The sequence below is a fragment of the Paramisgurnus dabryanus genome, chromosome 3, assembly GCF_030506205.2.
Source record: "Paramisgurnus dabryanus chromosome 3, PD_genome_1.1, whole genome shotgun sequence".
NCBI classification, from domain to species: Eukaryota; Metazoa; Chordata; class Actinopteri; order Cypriniformes; family Cobitidae; genus Paramisgurnus; species Paramisgurnus dabryanus.
In genome coordinates, this window is record NC_133339.1 from 14,722,250 (window position 1) to 14,748,091 (window position 25,842).

The following is a 25,842-nucleotide window of genomic DNA, read 5'->3' on the forward strand; positions in this document are numbered from 1 at the left end:
CAGGCAGCTCAAAAGAAATGATCCAACCTTATTTAATTACAACTATACAATTATAGTTGCCTCGCCCTTTCATGGACGCTAAATTCTCTGCTTAATTGATTTGCGCAGTATATTTTCAGCTGTCTGGGCTGACTTTAAAAAAAAACATCTCAAACATCCCCTCAACTTGAATTATATAACAAAAGCAAACAAGACAAGTGTCTGACTTACACTGAACCGAACTTATAAATAAGGATGGGCTCCGCGTTTTTTCAGCACCGTAGACAGCTCACCTGGCGGCGAGCGTAGATTTCACCTAAACCTTATTAGAAATCCACCTTTCTGTGTTTGGGTGCTGAGAATTCCCTGATAAGTTTATCTTTGTCCAGCGATTTTGTCACCTCGTGCTCAATAAAAATCTGAACGAGAGCTGACGGCATCTATGTTCAATAGGCTATTATAAAAACAGTTTACATTGTTATGCGGGAGCAAAACAAAAATAGACGATTTCCAAGCCACTGTAAAAAAAAAAATCACCCCTCATTTATCTAAAGTTCTTGGTCATTATGTTCATTTAATGGAACATTGTGTGGATGTTGCGTTAGAGGAAAATGCCGTCATGCACAAAATATATTAAAGGCAGTCAGTAAATGCACACAGATGTTATACACATATTTTAAATACAATTAAATACTGCATTAAGGTTAGTATAAAATCCAATAATATTATTTTAAAAAAAACCCATTGAAATCAGTCCCTAAAATAATGTAGCCTATTATTAAAAACCTGGAATCGCACTTGCACAGACAAGCCTGATGAGAGAGAGCATGGTCGAATTCAAAACTGCGTTTTTGCGCCCTTGAAGGGCACTTCGGGAAGGGAGCCGCTTAAACTCACTCCAGATAAAATGAAAATGACGTTGCTTTCATTGCTCTATTCTCCAAGTGTATTTTAGCGGTCACAGTCACGCAATGAGACACAATTGCGCAACTCTCTGCACAGCTCTGATATTTGAAGGGAATAAATAGGGCATATAGCGATGAGTACTTCAAATTGATATTCTCTCCATTTGTGACAGAAAATTTGTCGGAATGAATGCGCACGGGCTAACTACGACAGGTAACACATTTAAGAAATGTCGGTTTTCACAAAAATAAGGCTAAGCTCTCGTCTAGTGATCCCGATGCTAAAGAATAATTAAACCTCTAGAATTATCCACATGTGCACGTTTTCTTAGAGTTTTTATGAAGCACTGTGATGCTGCTGTAAACGATTCTACATTGATTTATAAAAATGAAAGAAATTACTTTTAAAAATAATTTAAATGACATATAATAAATATTAATGCAGTTCTATATTTTTTTTATAAAATACATTCATTTCATATTAATAATCCGATTTCTACAGGCTAAAGCGCGTATGAACGTCCGAGAGAAAATAAAGAGCAGGAATTAATTGATTTAAAATGAAAGATATGTGATTGCTTAACATCCACAGGCACTGACAATGTGAGCTCCCCCGTGCAGGAATCATAGCCCCACGTTCAAACATTCTTGCGCCGGGCTGGGGCCCTCCTTTAGGGCGGGGCCCGTTTCAATTGAAACGGTTGAAACATAGCTAAGGCCGCCTCTGAAACTATATAGCCTATTGCAACGTAGAGATTCTCTGCCCAGGACGTTATTTTCCGCTACTATCCTCGGGCCGGGCCGATATAAGCATATTTTGAATCATTACTTTATTAGCCCAATTGGGGAGAAAGCTATGCCATAATCAGAAATATTATGACTATATTAAGGCCAAAGTAACAAATGTCTCCAAAAAGTTACACAAATTACAAATTACAAAATGATTTGTAAAAGTTACAAAATGCAACGCGAGTCAGGTGCGGAGTCTCCTCTGGCACGCATCACGCACCGGGCATGCTGTGCGGTATGGTGGAGCTTAAGTGCAACATGGAGTTTGAAGATGTAAAGAAAAAAGAAAAACAGGAGAATTAACTTTGAGCAAGTTTGGAGGAAAGTCGGAGGTATGGAACCAGTTTATGTACACATATGCATTCTCACTGGTCCTAGTAGTACGCCTTTTTGTTGTCCTTTGGTTAAGTTTTTAATATTTCTAAACTCTAACATAATAACTTTATTGACATTACTCGAGTTAAGGCGATTATAGTGGTCCTTTCAATTCACGGGTTTCATTTAATTCTATTTTACACGTAAATGTAATATTTGTGTCTTTACGTTTTGTTTCACTTTGCCATGCCTCCTGCGGTGTAAAACTAAGATATTTTTCGACTTTAAAATTCCAAAATCATGTCCTAAATTGTCGGAATATATTCCAAATGGATTCATTTGAATTTATAGACGTTTAACATTAAAATCGATGCATGGGAATAATTTATATAATTTTTTGGAAATACCTTTTAAATGTCGCATGCATGTTCCTTATTGTACATATATAATTTAATTCCTTTTACGTCGTTTTAATAATTTAATTCAACCGTTTATACTTTCATTCAATAAAGCACATGTTCTGTAACATTTACAAGTGCGTTAAACACCGCAAAACAATTTGGCTATATTTTTAAATATTTTTAAAAAGATGACGAACTAGAAAATCGTTTACTGAACTTAGCTTAGCTTGGACGCATTTTTCCATCGGAATATGTTTAAAATATCAAAATGGGCCAACATATTTTGATTAAAATATATTCTAAAACCATGCTAAATTATTTTAAGAGTAGTAGACCTTCTAATATAGGCCAACCACACTCCACAGTTCATTCTTGTTCGTTTTATATGTGTTTCATTGTTGCATGCACTTTTTACGCATGCAAACTAAAATGCTATTTATATAGTGCGACCATTGTAAATCAATGCGAATCATTGTAAAAATGTATTAGCAATACATACCTTAATAACTAGTCCTCGGGAATTTTGCGTTGTGTGATTGAAAAAAATCCAAAATTCTCTTTTGAGACATTGCGAAGCTGATAGATAAACTCATTCGGCGTTCAGCATGTCGCTGTGAGTGTGCGTGCTTGTGTTGAATGCAATCACGTCGTCAAGACAGAATCTGATAGAATCTGGCTAATGCACACTGAAATAAACTTAATCATTTTAAAATTACTAAAATTATTCATCTCTTCATCACACACCCAACATGGCATACAAAATGTCTTTGTACAGAAACAAACCAAAATCAAGAGATATTTATGAGATATAATTTTACTGTCATCGCAGTTTTAAATCTCTGCCACCAGGGGGTGCTGCAGCACCCCCACTTCCCGCGCCCCTGAGTCTACAGCAAATGCCAAACAGTACATGTTACAAATACAATGAGCTGAATAAACTCTGAGAGGTTGCAGAATGACTTCTTAATTCAAACAGGTGGATCAGCAGAATCCTGCACCTATATTTCATAGCATAGCCTATTGGAAATGTAATTACTCCTACTCCACACTTACCAGGATTTTTGAGGAGCTTCTGAAGTGTTTGTTGTCTGCAAAAGACGCAATTTCATCTGCTGCCGAATAAAACCCATTTGCTTTGTTGGTTTTTAAAGTAATATGTGATCTACTTTTTTGCATATATTTACTCAATTAATACAATGTAAAAATGTTTGATTGTTGATGTTAAAAACACAAAATATTAACTTTAAATGAGCAATTATTCTTATAAGTTTTAAAACGTGTAAATATTTAAGTGTGACATTTTGAAATATATTGAGAAACAGATATAATAATATTAAAACTTATATCAATATAATTGTGCAGCTCTTAATAATATTTTAATATTACTTAATAAGCTGATGTTAAATACATAAAATATGAATTTGAAATGAGCAATTAAAAACGAAAATATATAGCCAGCCTATGGCATTCTCAAATATATTGATTAAACTGTATAGAAAATATTAAGGATATGTAGAAATAATTTGTTAGTTAAATACTTATTTTATTTTTATGAATAAATCTAAATAACATCTGTACATTTTACACAAAGATATTACTGAAGCATCCGATTAAAACATTTCGTAAATATTAAGTAAAGCACGTTTCCAGTTGGGAACATATAAAACAGCTTGACACAGTTAAAACTTTATTTATTTCCGAAAATATCAAACATAATAGCAAGCTTGGAAAGCATGAATAAAAGCAACAAAGCGATTTCTAAAATGAGAGAGGGGCTATGGCGTGTATCTGCATTTCCACCAAAGCCCCCCCCCCCATTCGCTGCATTGTTTGGTCCAGTCTTTCGTCCGTTTAGACGCATGCGCGATCAGCGGAGGATCGTCTCGTGCTGCAGAGCAAATCACCAGTAACTTATAAACAAAGCTTCAGTCAATGAGTGAGATGGTAAAATGAGAGAGAAAGATCTGGGGCCTCATTTATCAAGCGTTCGTACGCACAGAAGTGTGCGTAAAGTGTGCGTAGGAACAGTTTTACGCAAAGTGTGGAATTTATCAAATTGCACTTATACGTAGAAATGTGTGTAAATATACGCACACCTCGGAGTATGCGTACGCAGAGCATCTAGTGGTAGAATAGCGATACTACACAGGACCGTCCATCCCCAGCGTTAAAAGAACACTTTGTCTATTTATTATCCACCCCAAGGTGTTAAAAATGATTACTGTTAATAAAGTAACTGCAAATCAGTTTTGAAGCTAATTAATGAAATTAATGTCTAACCCTATGTAAGAAAGCTCCGTCAAATGCTTGACACAGTGCAATGGCTTATCTTGCATTACTGAAAGACTTGGCAAATAATCCATTCCGCCGGGAGCGCGTTTTCAAAGATCGCGCCGATGATGATGGTTATGCGGCTGTCCAAGTTCTTTCATCGTCTGTCCTCCTACAGTTGGACTGATTTCACGTCGGTGTGCTGTGACGCGTTTTTTTTTTTTTTTTTTTTTTTGGCTGATAATTTAATGTCAAACCACTTTTTTATTTCTAGAAGTGTTCTCATACCCAATGGAATTAAACTCACTGGTAACATGTTCCCATGCAGATTTGTTTTCTTTTGTTAGTCATTCCTCCCGTACTAAGTGAACCAAACAGATGTGTTATTAACCTCATCCACCAGTAACTCAATTTCTGTGTCTGTAAAGTTCCTCTTTTACGCTCTCTTTGCCATTATTGCGATGAGGGAAAAAGCACAACCACGTGACTTATAACGGGAGGTGTTGTCACCATATATGGTTCATCGGAGGCGTTTCGGAATGCAAATGACCATGAACGTGCACGAGCATGGTGCTTAAGAACACTTGGGATTTATCATCAAGGATTACTTACTGATGTGCGTACGAACCACGTGCGCACGTTTGATAAATCCCGATTTTTTTGTACTTAGGCACATTCTAAATTTCATTCGTAGGTACAAATATAGAGCATTTTCTACGCAATGTTGATAAATGAGGCCCCTGGACATCAGAAACTAAACGAGACTACAGAGGCCATAGAGAGAAAACGGGCTGACCATTACACGTTTCTTTAAAGAAAGGTAACTTGTAATTTATTCACGGAGCTTACTTTTAATGTTTGCGTCAGTTAATGACAACCGCTAACGGTCAATTTAATAGGTTACGTTTATCATTACTAGCGGACTTCTTCAAAACGAGATTAAAGTCTCAAATCTAAAGTGTGAGATAAAGAGAATCACAGTTCGATTTCAATTATTTATTTCACTATGATTTAAATTGCTGACATGAACTTACTCAGTATATTAAAGATATCTCAGTCAATATTAAAGATATCAAGTTTATATTTTCACAGAATGTCCTTTATATTATGTAGGATGATTTTATGTAGAAAACAATAAACCAGAAATAAATGTGTTACTTCAGCTGGGTTTTCAGGGTCACAATTATCCAGTGGATGAAACTAAAGGTTTTTGGGTTAAGGTTCATACAAACCATATAATGTATGTTTAATCTTTGTTTAAAAATGTTGTATTTTTCTCTGAATACTTGATTACTGTACTGTATTTTTTATTAAATTAACATTTGCACAATAAATCATCTTATAGCTACAGACATTGTAGGTCTGACTAAACAGTGGTCAAAAACAATAGAAAATGTAAAAGGTCTGTATTATTAAATTGCACCAAACAGATTTTCGATAGCTTGGCTTGTATATTTGGTGTGAAATAGAAGTTGTAGGGGACCCAAGCTCATATTCTTTCATAAGGCACAGAATTGCTAGTGGCGCCCCTGATTATGAATTAGGAGGAGAAGAGAAAGTGGTGCTCTCTACTTCTCCCACAGCATCCACAAATTAAAATAAAATAAAATAAATGTGTTTTTTGAGTCTGGGTAGGTACTGATTCATTTTCAGTGCAGGAAAACCCTGCTGCAATAATCAGATGATGTATGAATCCATTTCACTTTGACTTCAACTTCTATTCCAAACCTTTAATCCCCCTTTTTAAATGTATTAAAAATTGCATGAAATTAATTGAACAAATTAAAAATCGCCCACGTCTACACCAAACATAGATTCAGATCTGTAATTAATGATTAATTGAATTAATTCTGATTAATGCATGAGAAAACAAGTGAATCATTACACCCCTGTAACATAAGTAAATTTTAGCATAACACAAGGGTCAATGTTAGAAATAAACCCATTATCTGTCATAAATAAAACAAAAAAAGTGAAACAGATGGTGAATGTTTTACTGACATTAAATGTTTTAATTTCTCGTTCACACCCATAGAGTGAAAGTGATTGAGACCTTCAGTGAAGCTCCTCCTACAACAATCCACCAATAAATGCTGGAGTCAAACACACAGAGAAATCACTCCATGTGTGACAACTGAAATCTTCATGACATAATGTTGATGCTGGTGAAAGAGGAGCTTGAGAAGATGACAGATCCACAACCATGCAGAATAAAGGATGAAGATACTGAGGAACAAATAGGTTGGTGTCTATTTTTCAATCTTCTTCTTAGATGGTTGAGGAATAATCATAAAAACATTGAGAAACATGAGGGGAAAATAAACTAAAATTCATGAGATGATAACTTTCTGCATCTTTAATAGATTCAGTAGAATTAGTTTGAAACTAATTAGTCAGGTCAAAGAGTTTTATCCAAAGCAACCTTCAGTGGATTGAATGACTGTGATCTCCATGCAATGCTCTACTGTAGTGTTGCGGGTCAAAAATGACCGGCCCACAGAAAATAGTTTATAATCATGGTCTTCTAATGTCTCAGACAGAAGAGAGGAAAGGAAGAGATGCACATTGTGTGCCCCAAAAGATGTCCAAACAAGCACTGTCTGTTTTAAATGCAAAGCGCCCATTAACAAGGCACAAGAAATGGGCTATTGTCATTCATGTGCATACGTTCAGTAAATGCATTAGATGCATGTATCATTTACATGAGTTCACACAAAGTTGATGTCATTTTGGTTTAACTACTCAGATTTGATACTGACTCTGTGCCATAGTGTACAGAATAAAAGCAATTTAGCCTCTTATGGAACGGCTGAAATTCCTCAAGGGGGCGTATTTGTTCCTCAGCCGTTGCACAGTAAACGTGACATCCAAATATATTCATTATAAATCGTGAATGAAAAGTGAGATTCAAACGAATGTCCGTTAGTGAAATCATTGTATACAGTATTTATATCGTAATTTGGTCAGAAACGTCAAGATTGTGAGGTGAACATATCGTTTTGATTAAAAGGCGTGAATATTCCATTTACTTGGACTTTTGGGTATTTATGAACAATTTGTTTTGGACAATTTCACCGAAGCGGATAAAGGGAAGATTTTGAAGGTAAGAAAATATCCTAAATCAGCGCCGCCCGGTTCAGGTAACTAACAACTAGATTACAGTTTATGACTGCTATAAATCATATGATGCTTTGTGTGTGCGCTTAAAGGAATAGTCTACTCATTTTCAATATTAAAATATGTTATAACCTTAACTAAGAAGAGTTGATACATCCCTCTATCATCTGTGTGCGTGCACGTAAGCGCTGGGGCGCGCTGTGACACTTCGATAGCATTTAGCTTAGCCCCATTCATTCAATGGTACCACTCAGAGATAAAGTTAGAAGTGACCAAACACATCAACGTTTTTCCTATTTAAGACGAGTAGTTATACGAGCAAGTTTGGTGGTACAAAATAAAACGTAACACTTTTCTAAGCGGATTTAAAAGAGGAACTATATTGTATGGCGGAACAGCACTTTTGGGAGTACTTCAACTCGCCTGAAAAATCCGCTCCCCTTCTCCCTCTCATAATGGGAGAGGGAGGGTGTTACTGCGCCGAGTCGAAGTATTCCCATTAGTACTGTTCCGCCATACAATATAGTTCCTCTTTTAAATCCGCTTAGAAAAGTGCTATGTTTTATTTTGTACCACCAAACTTGCTCGTATAACTACTCGTCTTAAATAGGAAAAACGTTGATGTGTTTGGTCACTTCTAACTTTATCTCTGAGTGGTAACATTGAAAGAATGGGGCTAAGCTAAATGCTATCGAAGTGTCGCAGCGCGCTCCAGCGCTTACGTGCACGCACACAGATGACAGAGGGATGTATCAACTCTTCTTAGTTAAGGGTATAACATATTTTAATATTGAATATGAGTAGACTATTCCTTTAATGGAATCCCGAAAGTCTAAGCTTTCAAACGATGTGCCGCATGACTGTATATTTTGAAGATTTAATGCTTCAAAGTTACAATGATGTTTATGCAGCCTCACGTGACCAAACACATCAACGTTTTTCCTATTTAAGACGAGTAGTTATACGAGCAAGTATGGTGGTACAAAATAAAACGTAGAGCTTTTCTAAGCGGATTTAATAGAGGAACTATATTGTATGGTGGAATAGCACTTTTGGGAGTACTTCGACTCGGCACAATAACACTCTCCCTCTCCCATTGTGAGAGGGAGAAGGGGAGCAGATTTTTCGGGCAAGTCAAAGTTGATGTGTTTGGTCACTTCTAACTTTATCTCTGTTTGGTACCATTGAATGAATGGGGCTAAGCTAAATGCTATAGAAGTGTAGCCGCACTTTCCAGCGCTTACGTGCACGCACTAAGATGATAGAGGGATGTATTAACTCTTCTTAGTTAAGGTAATAACATAGTTTAATATGGAAAATGGAAAGACTATTCCTTTAAAGTAAACTTCTAGTTAAAGGTATAGCGGAGGATTTTCTTTTTCTTTTTTTGGATAATCAAGACTATTGTTCCTTCTAGTTGTCAGTCATTCTGGTGAAATGTTTACGTAAGGCAATTGTACGTGCTCGTCCCTAGTTTTTGCTTTCTGCGTATACGCACTTTCATGTATATGTGTGTGGTGGGCTACGGTTTAAGCCATTCATTGAAGCTCGTGTTCTGAGGGTCACAAGAGAGAAAGTGTCTACAAATTGTATGACAAGAAGAGAAAGGCCTCTGAAGAAAGGCTATCTTTGGACGCAAGACCGGGAAAATGGCCGTCTTTGAACCTCTTTTACTGTACGACATAGGACCACTGATGAAGAGCCACAATAACAGAAATTGCGGCTATTGTTTCACGATGGCAATCTTTCGTCTGGGACAGCCAATAATCGTGCAGTGTATCCCGGGCTTTATTCATATTTTTTGTGTTGTTATTGTTTTGGCGCGACGTAAAAGTTAATACCTGTATTTATATACTACTGCTTTTCCATTTAATCTTGCGATACGAGCACTCGCCTTATTACTGGACTTTGTTCTTGGCTGCGTTCTCCGAAACTACCTTAACGCTACGTCGTTCTTAAGTTGTACCTTAAGCTGTACCTTATCGCTAATACGTGTTTTCCGAAACGTTCTTAGTTACGTATCACTTCTGTAAGTCGTTCGTTCGGAAGGTTGGTCTGGAGCACTCTTAGCTATACCTTATCCCACATAACTCCACTAGGGGCCATCACTTTCATAAAAGCTTACATTGCAGTCTATATAACTAAATAAATGTTATATAAACTAAAAAAATGCAATACACTCCGGGTTTAATTAGGCAAATATTTTTATATTTAAAGAATAAAACATTTACATAATTAGACATCATTACATTGATGGTTGTTAGATTTTTAATTATGTTTTCCAAAGGGACATCAACTGCGAACTATTAAATGCTACGGGATTAAGAAACTATTTAAAAAATATATTTTGGGTGATGGAGTTGGTGAAATAAATCGGGTAAAATAAAAAAAAAATAATTATGATTATTAATGTTAATTTGAAGTTTTTTTTAATGTTTTATAACTTTGAGGCAACTGCATGCCATATTCTTTATAAACATTCAAAATAAACTGTGCACTTGATTACTGCTTGTATAGTCTCCTAAGGTCAACAAAATTTCCACATTAAAACTAATCAAAGCTAAAATCTAAAGCAATCATACTATATATTTATAGGCTATTATATAATATTTGATATGTTATATTTAGACAGACAGGCTCCAGAAATGCGTCCATTAAGCTTTATCCGCATTGTTAACGCGCTGCTTGTGCATACACTGTCCAAGCACAATAAACGCGTGAACTAATGAACAACAGCAGTTTGTTTTTATATACTTTAAGTGTAATGCACAGCCAAGTACTTGCACAACCCACTTTATTCCCCTGTGCAACGCACTTATTGGGAACCCCTAATATAAATGATCCTTTCAAGGCATAGCGGATGAATTGGAGCAGTTTAAACATGATACGTTTGGAAATAAAGTTGCGGGTTTTGCACGGGTTTGATATAAAACATAGAAGGTTGAATTTAGTTGTTTGCAATTTGAAATATTTTTTACCAGATATTCCTAATAAATTTAACTTGAACTATTTCTAAAATGTTTATTTAATAAAGAACACCGCTATCTCATAACGCAGCGAAACCTATTACATGAAGTGAATAATTGATTGTCGAGCAATCGATATCAACCTATTCAGCACCTCCACCATGGACAGCACCCACTAAGGTCGAACTTAAGAAGGTTTACCTTAAGCAACATCCTAAGGTATAGTTCGGAGAACACACGTAGGAAAGGTATACCTGTAGTTAAGGTTTAACTTAAGAGTCTTCCTAGCGCGCTAAGAGACAACGTTATCGGAGAACGCACCCCTTGTCAGTACTACATAAAACTGTTTTTTTAAGTGCCAGAGAGATGTTTTTTGCATGCTGCTTATAAATATATCAGTGGTGATATCTCATAACGTGTTTTAATAGTCACGTCACGATAAAATAAATTATAAATTTTCCAAATGTAAAAGCTGCAGTGTTTACCTGCAGTTCCATGGTGGTGTTGCGTACTATTAATGGGAGGAGAGAGATCACTCCAGAGAAAATAATTGTTTTCATAGTTAATTCCAAGTGTATGTTACTCATCCACACAATGTGACATCATTGCTCTTAAGTTTACATCCAAGAGCGCTGATCTTCGACGGGATAATCACTTCTGATTCAGATTCACAGATTGATTCATGAGCTAGGGAACTTATTGAGACACACGGAGAGTGTTTAAAAACAGCAAGAGGAACTGGGTCTGTTAGTCGAGGACGACACAGGGAAAGAAAAACATAATCCTATTGGCGTAGGGGCTGTTCACATGTAATGCTCGGTTCCAGACAGGCTAACTATTGCAGCATAAGTATATTTACAAGATGAGTTAAAGACTAATACTATGCACCTTCATCCAGCCTACGATCATTATGTAAAATTTGCAACGTACATTAATATTTTCTTAATATTTGTTTTTAGTAATGTGGCTAAAGCCCCATAAAAATGGCCTATTTTCACTAAAATATTGGGCATAAGTTAAAATTATTTAGGCCTATGATTAATTAATTCAAAAATGAAAACAAGTTGACAAAAATATAGAATCCAATGTTTGGTGATATTGGAAACACCACAAGTGTTATAGGGTTTTAAACACAGCACAAGAGTTAAACTACAAGAGCAGAAATTGACAATAGAAATGACACAATGTACTTCACATTAAAAGTAACATGAATACATGACAATCTCAAATGTGTTTGTTACTCTGGTTTATCAATATTAACTATTTACTGTCTTTATTTTAGATATGATGGAAGTGAAAAAGGAGAGTCAAGCTGAAGTGGATGAGAAACATCAGATTGTAAAAATAAACCATAATGTTTCACAGAAAGGAACTCTGAAGACAGAAGACATAAAGTGTGAAAATAGTTTCAGTGAAGATGAACGCCCTGCAGATCACAAGAGGACTCACAGTGGAGAGAAACCTTACACTTGTCATCTGTGTGGAAAGATTTTCACCTTTCAATCAGGCCTTAGCCGGCACAAGAAAGCTCACAGGGGGTATATGCCATATGCATGCCAGCATTGTGACAAGAGTTTCCCAGATAAAAGTCAACTTAAGATACACGTTAGGTCTCATACTGGAGAGAAACCTTACACTTGTCATATGTGTGTAAAGAGTTTTAGAACAAAACCTAGCCTTACAGCACACATGAGGACTCACACAGTAGAGAAACCACATCCGTGCCATCATTGTGAAAAGAGTTTCAGAGATAAAACTCAACTTAAGATACACATTAGGGTTCACACAGCAGAGATGCCATTCACGTGTCATCTGTGTGGAAAGAGTTTCACCTTTCAATCAGGCCTTAGCCGGCACAAGAAAGCTCACAAGGGGGATGTGCCATATGCATGCCAGCATTGTGACAAGAGTTTCCCAGATAAAACTCAACTTAAGATACACATGAGGTCTCACACTGGAGAGAAACCTTACACGTGTCATCTGTGTGGAAAGAGTTCCGGAACAAAACCTAACCTTAAAGCACACATGAGGATTCACACCGGAGAGAAACCACATCTGTGCCATCAGTGTGAAAAGAGTTTTACAACTTCATGTAAACTTAAGATACACATGAGGACTCACACTGGAGAGAAACCTTACACTTGTTATTATTGTGGAAAGAATTTCTCTATTGAAAGTAACCTTAAGAAACATGAAAGAATTCACACCGGAGAGAAACCGTTCATGTGCCATGAGTGTAAAAAGAGTTTCAAGACGAAAGCTACCCTTAAAAAACATGCAAGATTTCACACTCAGTAGAAACCATTCATGTGTCAACAGGGTGGATATGGCAACAAAGTTTAGAAATCAGCTGAGGTCTTATTAAAGGTGCTTTAAGCGAATTCAAGCGTTTTAGACCATAAAACATTTTTTGTTACATACAGCAAACATCTCCTCACTATCTGCTTGCTGCCTGTCCACTGGTCAAACTGTAAAAAATTGCTATCTCTGTAGACAGCCCAGGCTCTACAAACTTCAATATAAACACAGTGGCCAAACCTAGTACCACGAAACAAAACAAAGTGTTCCAGCCAATAAACCACAAGAAGGATTTGAGGGAGGGGGTTGGGCGCGTTCATGAAAGCATAGAAGGGAGGGGGAGGAGTTAGCTACGCTCGATTTGTTTGAAAACGTTTCAAACATCAACAAAAAGTGACGTCTCGCAGATTCGCTTAGAGCGCCTTTAATAAAACTGTCTGGAGGATCTTTACTTAAAGTCTACATGCGCACAAGAGCCAAAGATGGTGTACAGGCCGTTTCTAAATATGTGTTCTTGTCTGTACTTGTGGAGCCCAAGTACTGTTCCAGTTCCAAGTTCACATCAAGCCAAGTCCACATAACATCTCTGGATGTGTTTTTGATCCGCCTTATTTTGGCAAGTCTTATCGTTTTAACTGATGTTAAAGTTAAGTTTCATAACTTTAATCACATATATTTTCAATATAATCTTTACACTGAATCACTGCCTGTGTTTACTTCATGTTGTAAAAAACTTATGTACTTTTATAATAAATGGTTGAGTTTTACATCATATTTCATTTTGTAATAAATGCATGAATCTGTGTACGTGTTGCCTGAACCACATATTCATATTTTTTATATAAAAACAAGCAAGATTTTTGCATTTTATATATTTTGTTTTATTGCAAAAATACATTAAAGGGAACATTGGACTAGACTTTTTAAAGATGTCAAATAAATTGTTGATGTCCCCAGACTGTGTACGTAAAGTTCTAGCTCAAAATACCATATAGATAATTTATTTTGATAAAATTGGCGCTTTGTATGTGTGATCAAAAATGTGACTTTTTAGTTATGTCCTTTTAAATGCCTTTTTAAAGTCAGATTTTTATTATATGTCCCCTTTAAAATAAGCTAGAGCTGCACGAATAGGTTGGACTGAATGACGACCTCAAGTACTCTTCTGTTCATTTGCAATATAACCGTCGTCCTCCCGTCCTCTGGAGTTCGTTCTTCTGAGTCTGAACTTGCCAATCTGAATTACGAAGGACACAAGTCAGAACTTTACGTTCTTGGAGTTGAAAAAATGGCCTCAGACTTATCAAACCGTGTGTATGCACACATGTAAGCAATGTTCCCTTTATAAATCACAGATCACATGTAAATGTGCATACTCTAACTAAATCAGCCTCATATTCCTGCCCTGTACACACGCACATTTTTAATCATAAATATTCGGTGCAGATCATCATATAAAAGCTGACCGCAACTGGTATCCAATTATTCGTTCGTAGGCTATATATGCCCGACCAATAAACACAAGCCAATGGTGTAATCCTCCAGCATTGTAATCATGCAGCATTAAACACGGGCAGGGGTTAGACTAAAATAAATGTCCAAACTGAAAACAACTTGCACTGAAACATCTTAAAATAAACCAGTACACTTTGTTTAGCCTCAAAATGCATACAAGTGTTGTTTTTATTTTAGAAAGGCAGATTTGTTAAAACTAATTATATTTCCTAATTAAACTAAGGTCTAGTCCTGGCTTAAGATAATCCCAAACCATCTATATAGACGGTTTCAGCAGTAACAACATAAACATGCGCCTTTCGTGGTCATCACGTAACTTCTGGTAAACTCTGCGAATAAATAAATAACAACAAAGTAATTTTAAAGTAGTTTATTTATATAACAAGCAAAATAAACAAGACATAGATTACATAGGATTGCAAAACATTTGTTATTTTCGACAAGGTATTTTCAGTTTCAGCAACTAGTCAGACCATTAAACAAACAGAAAACGGAAGTTCGGACCAGATGCTTATCGCGTCACCACACGTGCGCCCGATGAAACCATAGATATGTATAAAGGCTAGATGGCTCGTCCGCGCTGCTGGCCAAATGAGTTGAACGTCCGCATTTTGGCGGCCATCTTACGACAGGGCGCTCGCTCACTCGTAGCATTGAGTTTTAATGATGCAGGTACTTTTAAATGACCATAACTTGCTTAATTTTTTACCGATCTTCAAACGGATTGGCTTGTTATAAACGTCAAAGATGTACCTATGACACTGCATACCTATACTAAAAATAAATAAAACATTCATGAAACATGTTAAAGCATCCCGAATTATAGCCACGTTAATAACGTTTGTAAAAAACCAAACCGTTTGAAAATCGGTAGAAAATTGAGCAAGTTATGGTCATTTTAAAGTACCTGCACCATTAAACTCAATGCTACAAGTGAGCGAGGGCCCTGTGGTAAGATGGCTGCCAGGTGATGCCGTTAGGAACTCGGCGGTAAGCCATCTAGCCTTTATATATATCTATGGATGAAACGGTCTGTATAGCTGTGTCCCAATTCAGGGGCTGCAACCTTCTAAGCATGCGACCTTAAATATGAGCACTCGGTCTTTCAAGGTGGCAGCCTCAGAAATCCGCGAAGAGAACTGAAATGAGACGGTCTAACCTTCGGACGACCCATAATTGGCGTCACCTGCTGCGCCTTTCAGCAGGACATATCGGAAACGTTTCTGACTTATTAAAATAAATATGAAATCAGAAAAATATTAATTTAGTTTAGAAAATATGACATGTTGATGTAGATTAAACTATTCAACAGTATATTAAATTAAATTTATCAACCTTAGAAATATATGCATCATAAAAATAATAATATTAACACAAAACATAACTTATAATACTAAAACAGTGACAAACTTTTTTTGATAAATACACACTTTTATTTAATGAAGGTTTTAATTGTTTATTTTAGAATATCCAGCTGCCGTTGCAGACGCGCAATGAATCTTGGGATATCCTCGGCTGTTAAGGATCCATTCGTTCTATCCTTAACAGCGCGGAGAAATGAGGACGCATTTTGAGGCTTCATTCTAAGCATCCTTCGAATTGGGACGGCCTTACCAGCCTGAAGTCGCGCTGCTGTTACGCAATCGGTCTTAAAATACGTCCTTAGAAGGTCGCAGCCCCTGAATTGGGACACAGCTTATGGCTGAATCCCAAACCACCTACTTCCATACTATATAGTATGTAAAAAGCGCTACTTTGCGTACTATATAGTATGGAAGTAGGCGGTTTTGTTATATAAGACTCTCACTAAAATAAATTATTTTCTTTATTGTGCGCATCTGATATATGCAGCACTTTGCAAAGAGCAGTCATATAAAAATTTATCATTTTAATTTAAAAACATAAATTGTCATTCCCTTTACCTAACATAATTACATTTTATTTCTTAACAACTTCCACATGTGTGAGTGAAAATGTTTGTGTAAAAGGCGAATACAATTTCTTTATGCCGGTTTTACTATGAACACCATAGCCAACTTATTAAATGACGGTCCAAAACACGGAAAATAAATGTAGCCTATGCAGTTTTGAGATTTATTAAGAATAGTGGGTTAGGATATAGAAGAGGTAAATCATTCATTTCACACTCCATCGCAGTAGGTGGCGGTATGCACGTTTAAAGTTGGTTCGCAACCCGACATTAAACCGAAAGAAGAAGAATGTTTAGAAGCCTCATGAAGCGAAAGCGGGCATCACTTAAGCCTAATAAAATAATCTTTAATTATTTAAGGGATTTTGTCAGCAGGATTTATTAATACGCTAACTGTTAGCAGTGAGGTGAGGACTCTCTGTTGTCTCTGGAGCAGTGCTGCTCGGACAGCGTCATTCATCTCCAGATTCATTCAGTTGTGTACTTTCAGGTAATGTCCAGCACATATTGTAACGCGCTGCATACAAATACATTAATTTGGCTATTAGAATATACCAATATTATTCAATCTTTCTTCATGTATTATGAATCAGTGTATTGTGTAGAGGACACAAAACATAGAAGACGTGCCTTATTCAGGCAAGTTTAATTTGTAAAGTGACAGGAGTGCAAACGTTAAAACATACTTCGTTGTAACAAACATAGGGTTTGTTGTAAAACCTGCTAGAAACTGTAGTTTAAACACAAATAATTCAATCAAATTCTTTCTATATACTAAATGTGGATACTGTTTTTATATCTGTCTATAATAGATAGATATCTATCCGTCTATGATCCTTCATCCAACTATTCTTGTAATATGCATCAATGAATATAAATAGATTTTTTTTAAGGCCTGCACAAAAAATCATCATTGTGAGTTACGATTACAGTCGGTCCTGTATTAATATGTAAAGTAGCCGTGTTCTATTACTTTTCCTTTGGATAAAAGTGCCCAGTTCTTAAAAGTTTAATGAATTGTGGTCTCTGTATAATGTATATAGCTGCAGATTTAAATCAGTTCATCTATTGGGAAAGAGGAGAAGCAAGAAGTGATTGATTGGTGCTTATAGATGGACTGTCACACTCAAAATACACCAAACCAAATTCAAGTACTCTATTAAACTGAAGCAACAGATAATGACCTAATAATTCGGGGTCAAGCCCCCAATATTCCGAGCTCACACACTGAACATGCGTGTAACAAAACTCAAAGTTATACTGTTAGTGTAGACGTACTAACCACCTCAGTAAACTAAACATTATTAAAAAGTCTTTTTTTCTGAAAATCCTACAGTGACAGTAATGTCTTAGTTTGTGTCAGGAGTTATGAAAATGAAAAACCCATACCTGTAAAATAAAATATTACCCTCAGTCGCACTCATTGACCACGTTTACATGCACCCTCATAATGCGATTATAATGGGATTTTGGAAATACAGCGATTACACTTTACCTCATATAAACGCAATACTTCAATAAAAATAATTTGAACAGTCAATCTTAGCATAACATGAGGGTCAAAGTTAGAAATAAACCTATTAAAGAAGTTAAAACATTAAAAAGTCTGAAACAGATGGTGAATGTTTTACTGACATTAAATGTTTTAATGCATCTTCTTTCATTTCTAGTTCACACCCATAGAGTGAAAGTGATTGAGACCTTCAGTGAAGCTCCTCCTACAACAATCCACCAATAAATGCTGGAGTCAAACACACAGAGAAATCACTCCATGTGTGACAACTGAAATCTTCATGACATAATGTTGATGCTGGTGAAAGAGGAGCTTGAGAAGATGACCGATCCACAACCATGCAGAATAAAGGATGAAGATACTGAGGAACAAATAGGTTGGTGTCTAATTTTCAATCTTCATCTTTGAGGGTTAGTGCACACACTGGGGCGGCAGAGGTTGAGTGGTTCATGTAGGTTGTCTACAAATCGGAAGGTTGGTGGTTCAATCCCCTGCTCCACCTGACCAAGTGTCGAGGTGTCCTTGAGCAAGACACATAACTCCAGCTGCTCCCGACGAGCTGGATGGCGCCTTGCATGGCTGACACCGCCGTCGGTGTATGAATGTGTGAGTGAATGGGTGAATGTGAGGCTAATTGTAAAGCGCTTTGGATGGCCATTGGTCTATGAAAGCGCTATATAAATGCAGTCCATTTACAATATTTATTTTATTTACATTGTGTGCCCCAAAAGATGTCCAAACAAGCACTGTCTGTTTTAAATGCAAAACGCCCATTAACAAGGCACATGAAATAGGCTATTGTCATTCATGTAAATGCATTAGATGCATGCATCATTTACATGAGTTCACATAAAGTTTCGTCATTTTGGTTTGTTCTTAAATAGGTAAATTTAACGATTCGGATTTGATTATGAATCGTGTACAGAATGTGTACAGTGTACAGAATGAAAGCAATTTAAACTAATCAAACATCCTAGTTAAACATTAAAGTAGATTAGTGTGATCAACAGGAGTGTTTCTAAGATTTTCATTTTGGGGGGGTATAAAGGTATAATAATATATAAAAAAATTTGTTTGAATACAGTGTAAGATCAGGCCTATATATGAACAGTGGCAGTTGGAATTAAATCCATGAAAAAAGACCCCCTAATGAACTGTCATTGATGACAGACTACCTAATTCAAAATGTAAATCTGTTGTCATAAGGTGGCGTACGAACTAGAGATGAAATGGTATGAACATTTTACATCACTATGACACTACCACAGACTTTCAGTAATTTTCAAAGATCCCAGTAACTTAAGTCATTAGCTAACAATTTAAAATTTTGATTTTAAAATGATTTTACATGTAAGTGCACTTTTGTTTGCATAAACATCAAATAAATAACATAAACATTAATCATGGCACATTTGGGTTCATGAGATAAATGTTATTCCAGTTCAGGTAAAACACAAGTGAATAAATCAGATTTTAATATAAACAGAAGAAATCGGCAAGGCAACTGTCTGTTGTGAGAAATCGAGTTAACTTTAGGACCCAGGAGGGGACGATGCGCGCCTTGCGGCAGTCGCTGAAGAAACAAACAGGGTAAAACGGAGCTTTAAACTCATCAGATCGCATAATTTAATGGAAAATGAATATAAAGGATGGATCTATCTAATTAAATATCAAGTAAACGTGCGTCAGTACAACCAGAATGAGAACATTTTTTGGATTTAAATTCAGTCAGTAAAGTAAGGGTGTTTTCACATATACACTGTTTAGGTCGGCCCAAATGATGTGTTGCTCCGAGTACGGTTCGTTGGGGACAGTGTGAACCGAGACCGCTCTAAACAGGTGGTCAAACCGCTCGCCAAACTCTGGGGTGACCCACCTGTGGTGTGAACACTGCTGGACCTCGGGCCGAACCAAATACAGGAAGTTCTCCACATGTTTGAGCCACTGGGCTTTCGTTGTGACGTGAACCGGGTGTTATATTGTGGGTTAACAACAAACAAGCCAATCCTGGTCCGTTGAAGAGATTCGCTGTCTCCTTTACGTTTGAGCTGATGATTTTATAAATGCATAGCTGTCCTCCACACACAAATAGTGACATTATGGGCTTTTTAGCAAACAGCTCCGTGAGAAAGGCTTTAATAGAACAGCTACGCAATTTCAAGTTAAAGCAAAGAAACTTTGCAAAGACGTGCATCGTTTATCTCCACATCTTGATAGCTGCGCTCTCCCTGTCAGGCTGCTTGTCGTGGAAACGTGGGGGTGGTCATGAGACGGTAAGAGCTGTCAGAGACCAATGACAGCGCTGACCGTTGTCAAATGGTGTACGGTGCGGCATTTCAAGTACAGTAAAAAAAAAATATGTGAACACGGGCCGCACTAACTGAAAAATGATACAATGTATTTTGGTGTGCTCCGAGGCCGCACCACGGTGCGCACCAACATATGTGAAAACACTCTAAGTTACTGTCATCACAGTAGTACGAGTTGGCAGTGTTTTCCTTATATTATGCAACTCCTTAACACTTTAGTTTAACCGTGACTTAAGTAATTTGCACAGCAATGTTTGGTTGAGTTATTAGTTAACTTTTTGGCTGCACATCACCCGATGCCTCTAGGATCTCCTCCTCGTGTACAGCTTGGTTGTACTTGCGTTGCTGACATGGTGCTCTTGCTCTCAGGTGTTGTTACTGTGCATGTTAGGGAACGTAAATGCACCATAGTCATCACGTTGTTATATCATTGATATCATGATATGACATTTTTATAATGTAAAAAATTATACCGGTATTTTCATAAACGGTATGATATGACACACCCCTAGTGGCTACGCTTCATCACCCCTTAGCGTGCGTAGATGAAAGGAGGTGGCCGATCACACGTGGCTTCAAGTTCAGTTTATGTTTTCACTCCAAGAAGTCAAAAAGAAAAGTTTTATAATGTGATGCAGCTGTGTGCACCAAAACTTACTGCTTGAATCTCAGCGTACAGGAAATCAAGCTCCAACCTGAACACATAGCGGTAAGTGACACATTTATGCCTATTTGAACACTTTTAATGGTAATTTGGTAATAATGGGCACTTTTAATGTAATACTATTTTACACACTGTCCAAGTGTTTCTGTCATATGCGTTCTTGTGCAAGCAAATCCTGTAAACCTTAGAAACAACACATGTTCACATCTGCACATTTCCAGATCCTTTCCTCACAAAACTAAACAAACTGAACAGTATAATGTGACGTCTTGCATTTATACAGAAATCCAAACACCTCACTAAAGTTTATATATGTTGGTAACTGGAACAAAGTTTGTTGAACAATCTCAGTTGCTAATGTCTCAGTGTTCAAGCTTCATCTCCCCAGCATGAAGAGAGAAAATAACAGCATCAACATGCATTGTTTAGACCAGAACTGCTTAAAAGCAACTTTTCATTTCACTAATTTTGGGCTTTATATAAATATTCTCTTTATCTATTTCTGTTTACACGGACAGGACAGCTCATAAAACTTCACAAACATGAGATTGAACTACAATGAAATTAATAAGACATAAAATGTAGAAATAAAATAAAATAAATGAATTAATAAACAAATAATAATAATACATCATCAAATAATCAAGCATATGGATAAATAATGATTATAAAATGATTATGATGATTATGTAAATAAATGATTAGGAATAAACTAAAGAACACAAAAATAAAAACCTTCTGCATGTGAGGATCTGAGGTAGGATCGATCAGTACTGAAAATCTTATTGATTCAGAAACTAGTGAAGCTACCACCAAGCTACTGAAAAATGTAGGTAAACTAGCAGCTTCGCTAATTGTAGCGACGCTACTGCCCAACACTGTAACATGGATACATGACATCTCAAATGTGTTTTGTAAGTGTGGTTCATCAATATAAATTATTTACTGTCTTTATTTTAGATATGATGGAAGTGAAAGAGGAGAGTCAAGCTGAAGTGGATGAGAAACATCAGATTGTAAAAATAAACCATAATGTTTCACAGAAAGAAACTCTGAAGACAGAAGACATAAAGTGTGAAAATAGTTTCAGCGAAGATGAACGCCCTGCAGATCACAAGAGGACTCACAGTGAGGAGAAACCTTTCACATGTCAACAGTGTGGAAAGAGTTTCACCTTTCAATCGAACCTCAACCGGCACAAAAAAGCTCACAGGGGGGAAAAGCCACACGCGTGCCAGCATTGTGACAAGAGTTTCCCATATGAAAGTCAACTTAAGGAACACATGATAACTCACAGTGAAGAGAAACCTTACACATGTCAACAATGTGGAAAGAGTTTCACCTTTCAACCAGCCCTTACCAGGCACAATAAAACTCACATGAGGGAAAAAGCTTACGCATGCCATCATTGTGACAATAGTTTCCAAGTTAAAGGTCAACTTAAGATACACACAAGAGTTCACACTGGAGAGAATGCAATTACTTGCCATGAGTGTGGGAAAAGTTTCACCTTTGAATCGAACCTAAGCCGGCACAAGAAAACTCACACTGGGGAGTCACACGCATGCCATCATTGTGACAAGAGTTTCCCAGATAAAAGTCAACTTAAGAGACACATGATGTCTCACACCGAAGAGAAACCTTACACTTGTCATCTTTGTGGAAAGAGTTTTAGAGATAAAAGTAGCCTTAAGCTTCACACAAGAATTCACACCGGAGAGAAACCTTACACTTGTCATCTTTGTGGAAAGAGTTTTAGAGCTAAAAGTAAACTTAAGGACCACACAAGAATTCACACTGGAGAGAAACCGTTTTCATGTCATGAGTGTAAAAAAAGTTTTAGAAAAAAAGTTAACCTTCGAACACACATGAAAATTCACACAGGAGAGAAACCGCACGCATGTCTTCAGTGTGGAAAGAGTTTCAGTACGTGGAGCAACCTTAAGTCACACATAATAACTCATAGTGAAAAGAAACCTCACACATGTCTTCAGTGTGAAAAAAGTTTCACTAATAACACTGGACTTGAGACTCACATGAGAGGACACACTGGAGAGAAACCTTACATATGCTCTCATTGTGGAAAAAGTTTTACAAGTGAAGGGACTCTGAAGAAACACATGATAACTCACAGTGAAAAGAAACCTTATGCGTGTCTTCAGTGTGAAAAAAGTTTCAGTGATAAATGTGGACTTGATACTCACATGAGAAATCACACTGGAGAGAAACCTTACATATGTCTTCAGTGTGAAAAGAGTTTTACAAGCAAACGGACTCTTAAGGCACACATGACACTTCACACTGCAGAGAAACCGTTCACTTGTCATCACTGTGGAAAGAGTTTCAGAATGAAGTGTAACCTTAATTCACACATGAGACTTCACACCGGAGAGAAACCTTACACATGTCAACCCTGTGGAAAGTGTTTTTCAAGCAAAAGCTCTCTGAAGACCCACATGACAATTCACACCGGAGAGAAACCGTTCACGTGTCATCACTGTGAAAAGAGTTTCAGACTTAAGTATGACCTTAATGCACACATGAGACTTCACACTGGAGTGAAACCGTTCATGTGTCATCACTGTGGAAAGAGTTTCAGGACAAAAGCTAAACATAACATACACGTAAGGATTCACACTGGAGAGAAACCATTCACATGCCATGAGTGTGGAAAGAGTTTCTCCTTTCAAACTAGCCTTAAACGGCACATGACAGCTCATAGCGGGGGAAATATAGAGTGAATTTTGTGCCATAATTGCCCAAACAAATTCAGGGTTTTTCTAGAAGACTAGTATAAAATGCCAGATAGCAAAATCATTTAGTCACTTTTGTAAGAAAATCAAACTGAGAGAATCTCTGCTGCAAAACACAGTACATTTAATTAGTTTTCTCTCAAAATGCCTTTTGTATTTGCAAAGCGCATTTTTCCCTTTGCAAAGCAGATCGAGTTTGTTTGCAAATTATGGCACACAATTCACTCCATAATTGGTGAGTTTAAAGCATGAATGAAGAATAAATTTTACCTGTCTAGGTGGGTCCTGCATTTAAAATGTTTGGGAAACCTAATGCATACGTTTCAAACAGCTCCATTAAACCACATAATGTCATTACTATTTCTTTCTGCATTATATTCAAAGTATTTAAATTATCACAGAAATATTGGGACTATAGTTTACATATAAACACTAATGTTTATGATCTAGAGCAAACACATTCTTACATCCAGTAATAAAATGTATTGGTGATTCATTGAAACTTTCAAATTTAAAAAAATAATTCAAATTATTGTTTATTTATTCGTTCATTTGTCATTATCATTTAACCATTTTTTACCTGTGTTTTGTTAATCATTTAATTTTTTTTTCAGTGTTTCCCATACATTGATTTATTTGTGGTGGCCCACCACAGAATCAACACTGGCCCCCACAAATAGAATTTTCATGATTCCCATGTACATTTTTTTTGTCACCATTTAAAACAGCTTAATCCGGCTTAAAATATAATTTGATACAATACAGATCAAATACAGATACAGATCAAAGAGTAGAAATGAAACATATTTCAGTTGCCAACACTAGATCAAACGCAAACATGACATGATGATGTCACATATATGCTAATTAGCGGGTGACGTCATCACCACCACAGTCTCCTCAAAATCCTGTGGGAAACACTGTTTTTGTTCATGTGTATATATTCCTGTTTCTGTTCATTCCCTGTCAGTTCTCATCTGTTGTAACTGTGTTGTTTCTCATCGTCATTAGTATTATTAAAGATTCTTGTGTGTTTGTATCTCAGTGTCATTGTCATCTTTGTATAGTGGGAGTTTATGACACCAATGAAACATTTTAACAGCCGCTTTTGGCTGAAATTTTAAAGAGTTTACAGGATTTCATATTTTGTCTCTTGTGAAGTATGTGTTATTTTGTTTAGTTGGGATTCAGAATCGTGGGAGAAAGTAACCAAAGTTACTATCCACTCAACATTTTTACTGGCCACAATTTTGTTGTTGGGAAAATACATTTTATAAAACGGCCCATCCTGGTTCTTCATTCTGATTGCTTGAAACACATTCTAAGCTGTGATAAAATACCCCGGTAACCCCACGGTTCAGACCGCATTACATAAGTATCACTACGCCACTGTTGCTGCGTACTGATTTATGAAACTAAACACCACAGTCTTCAATCGTATTTTTAATTTGTCTAAAATTGCACAATTAATGGCGATATCCAGATAAATGTCAATAAATATTGTTGAGTCATCTCGTCAATAAAGAGAAAACGCTCCCTTAGGAGTTTATAAATCAAATCCGTATTTTCCATATTATCCACTGGGTGGCGATCTTACCCAACTTAAACACTGATGCATTCACTCAACACTAAAAACACTGTGTGTAAGTTTTGATGGCTTTGAATCTTATTTCTTACAAAAGTTCTTTACAAAAATGAAATTATCTCCGCTTTTGGCTGAAATTTTAAGAGGTGATAAGACAACAAATGAAGGTAGAATGAAACTTTTTTTTTTTTTTTAAGCAGAGCGTCTGTTCTTTCATTTGATATATTTTATGTTTATTTAAAGAAGATCATTTTTTCTGGAAGCCTTTAAACTAAAACTGGGTGGCAACTTAAAAAAAAAACGCTGATGGGGAAAGAGTTAGAGTTAAGTATGCTTCCACGCATATTTGAGAATCACTTCAACAGTTGCACAATATAAATGTTAATGTATAAATTAGATGAATGTTGATTTATGAAAATAAACACCACATTCTTAAATTATATTTTCATTGTGTCTTTGCTGCCTCTGTGTTGGTTGGGAACTTTGCTCTATTGCAGCCACACTTGATTCTGAGTAACTACTTTGTTTGGCG

At 36.5% G+C, this 25,842-nt stretch overlaps 3 protein-coding genes across 3 annotated transcripts in view; all 3 read left to right on the forward strand.

Annotated features, from left to right (window-relative positions):
* The window catches only part of LOC135769049 (uncharacterized), an 85,049-nt gene that overhangs the window by 49,085 nt on the left and 10,122 nt on the right, over nt 1–25,842 (forward strand). The gene's annotated exons all lie outside the window — the stretch shown is intronic.
* Nucleotides 6,814–13,326, forward strand: LOC135769153 (uncharacterized). The gene is made up of 3 exons (XM_073813713.1): nt 6,814–6,901; nt 12,026–12,531; nt 12,616–13,326. The coding sequence occupies exons 1-3, from the start codon at nt 6,814–6,816 to the stop codon at nt 13,039–13,041; spliced, it is 1,020 nt and encodes a 339-aa protein (XP_073669814.1). The 3' UTR covers nt 13,042–13,326.
* On the forward strand, nt 21,245–25,675 carry LOC135769002 (uncharacterized). The gene has a single exon (XM_065278359.1). It carries the CDS (start codon nt 21,866–21,868, stop codon nt 23,711–23,713), a length of 1,848 nt encoding a protein of 615 aa, XP_065134431.1. The 5' UTR covers nt 21,245–21,865; the 3' UTR covers nt 23,714–25,675.

Bases quoted from the DNA above. Each gene is read 5' to 3' on its own strand.
- LOC135769153 (XM_073813713.1), top strand. From the start codon at position 6,814: ATGTTGATGCTGGTGAAAGAGGAGCTTGAGAAGATGACAGATCCACAA. The intron at 6,902-12,025 runs GTTGGTGTCTAT...TCTTTATTTTAG, and splicing joins AGATACTGAGGAACAAATAG to ATATGATGGAAGTGAAAAAG. The intron at 12,532-12,615 runs GCAGAGATGCCA...AAAGCTCACAAG, and splicing joins TACACATTAGGGTTCACACA to GGGGATGTGCCATATGCATG.
- LOC135769002 (XM_065278359.1), top strand. From the start codon at position 21,866: ATGACATCTCAAATGTGTTTTGTAAGTGTGGTTCATCAATATAAATTA.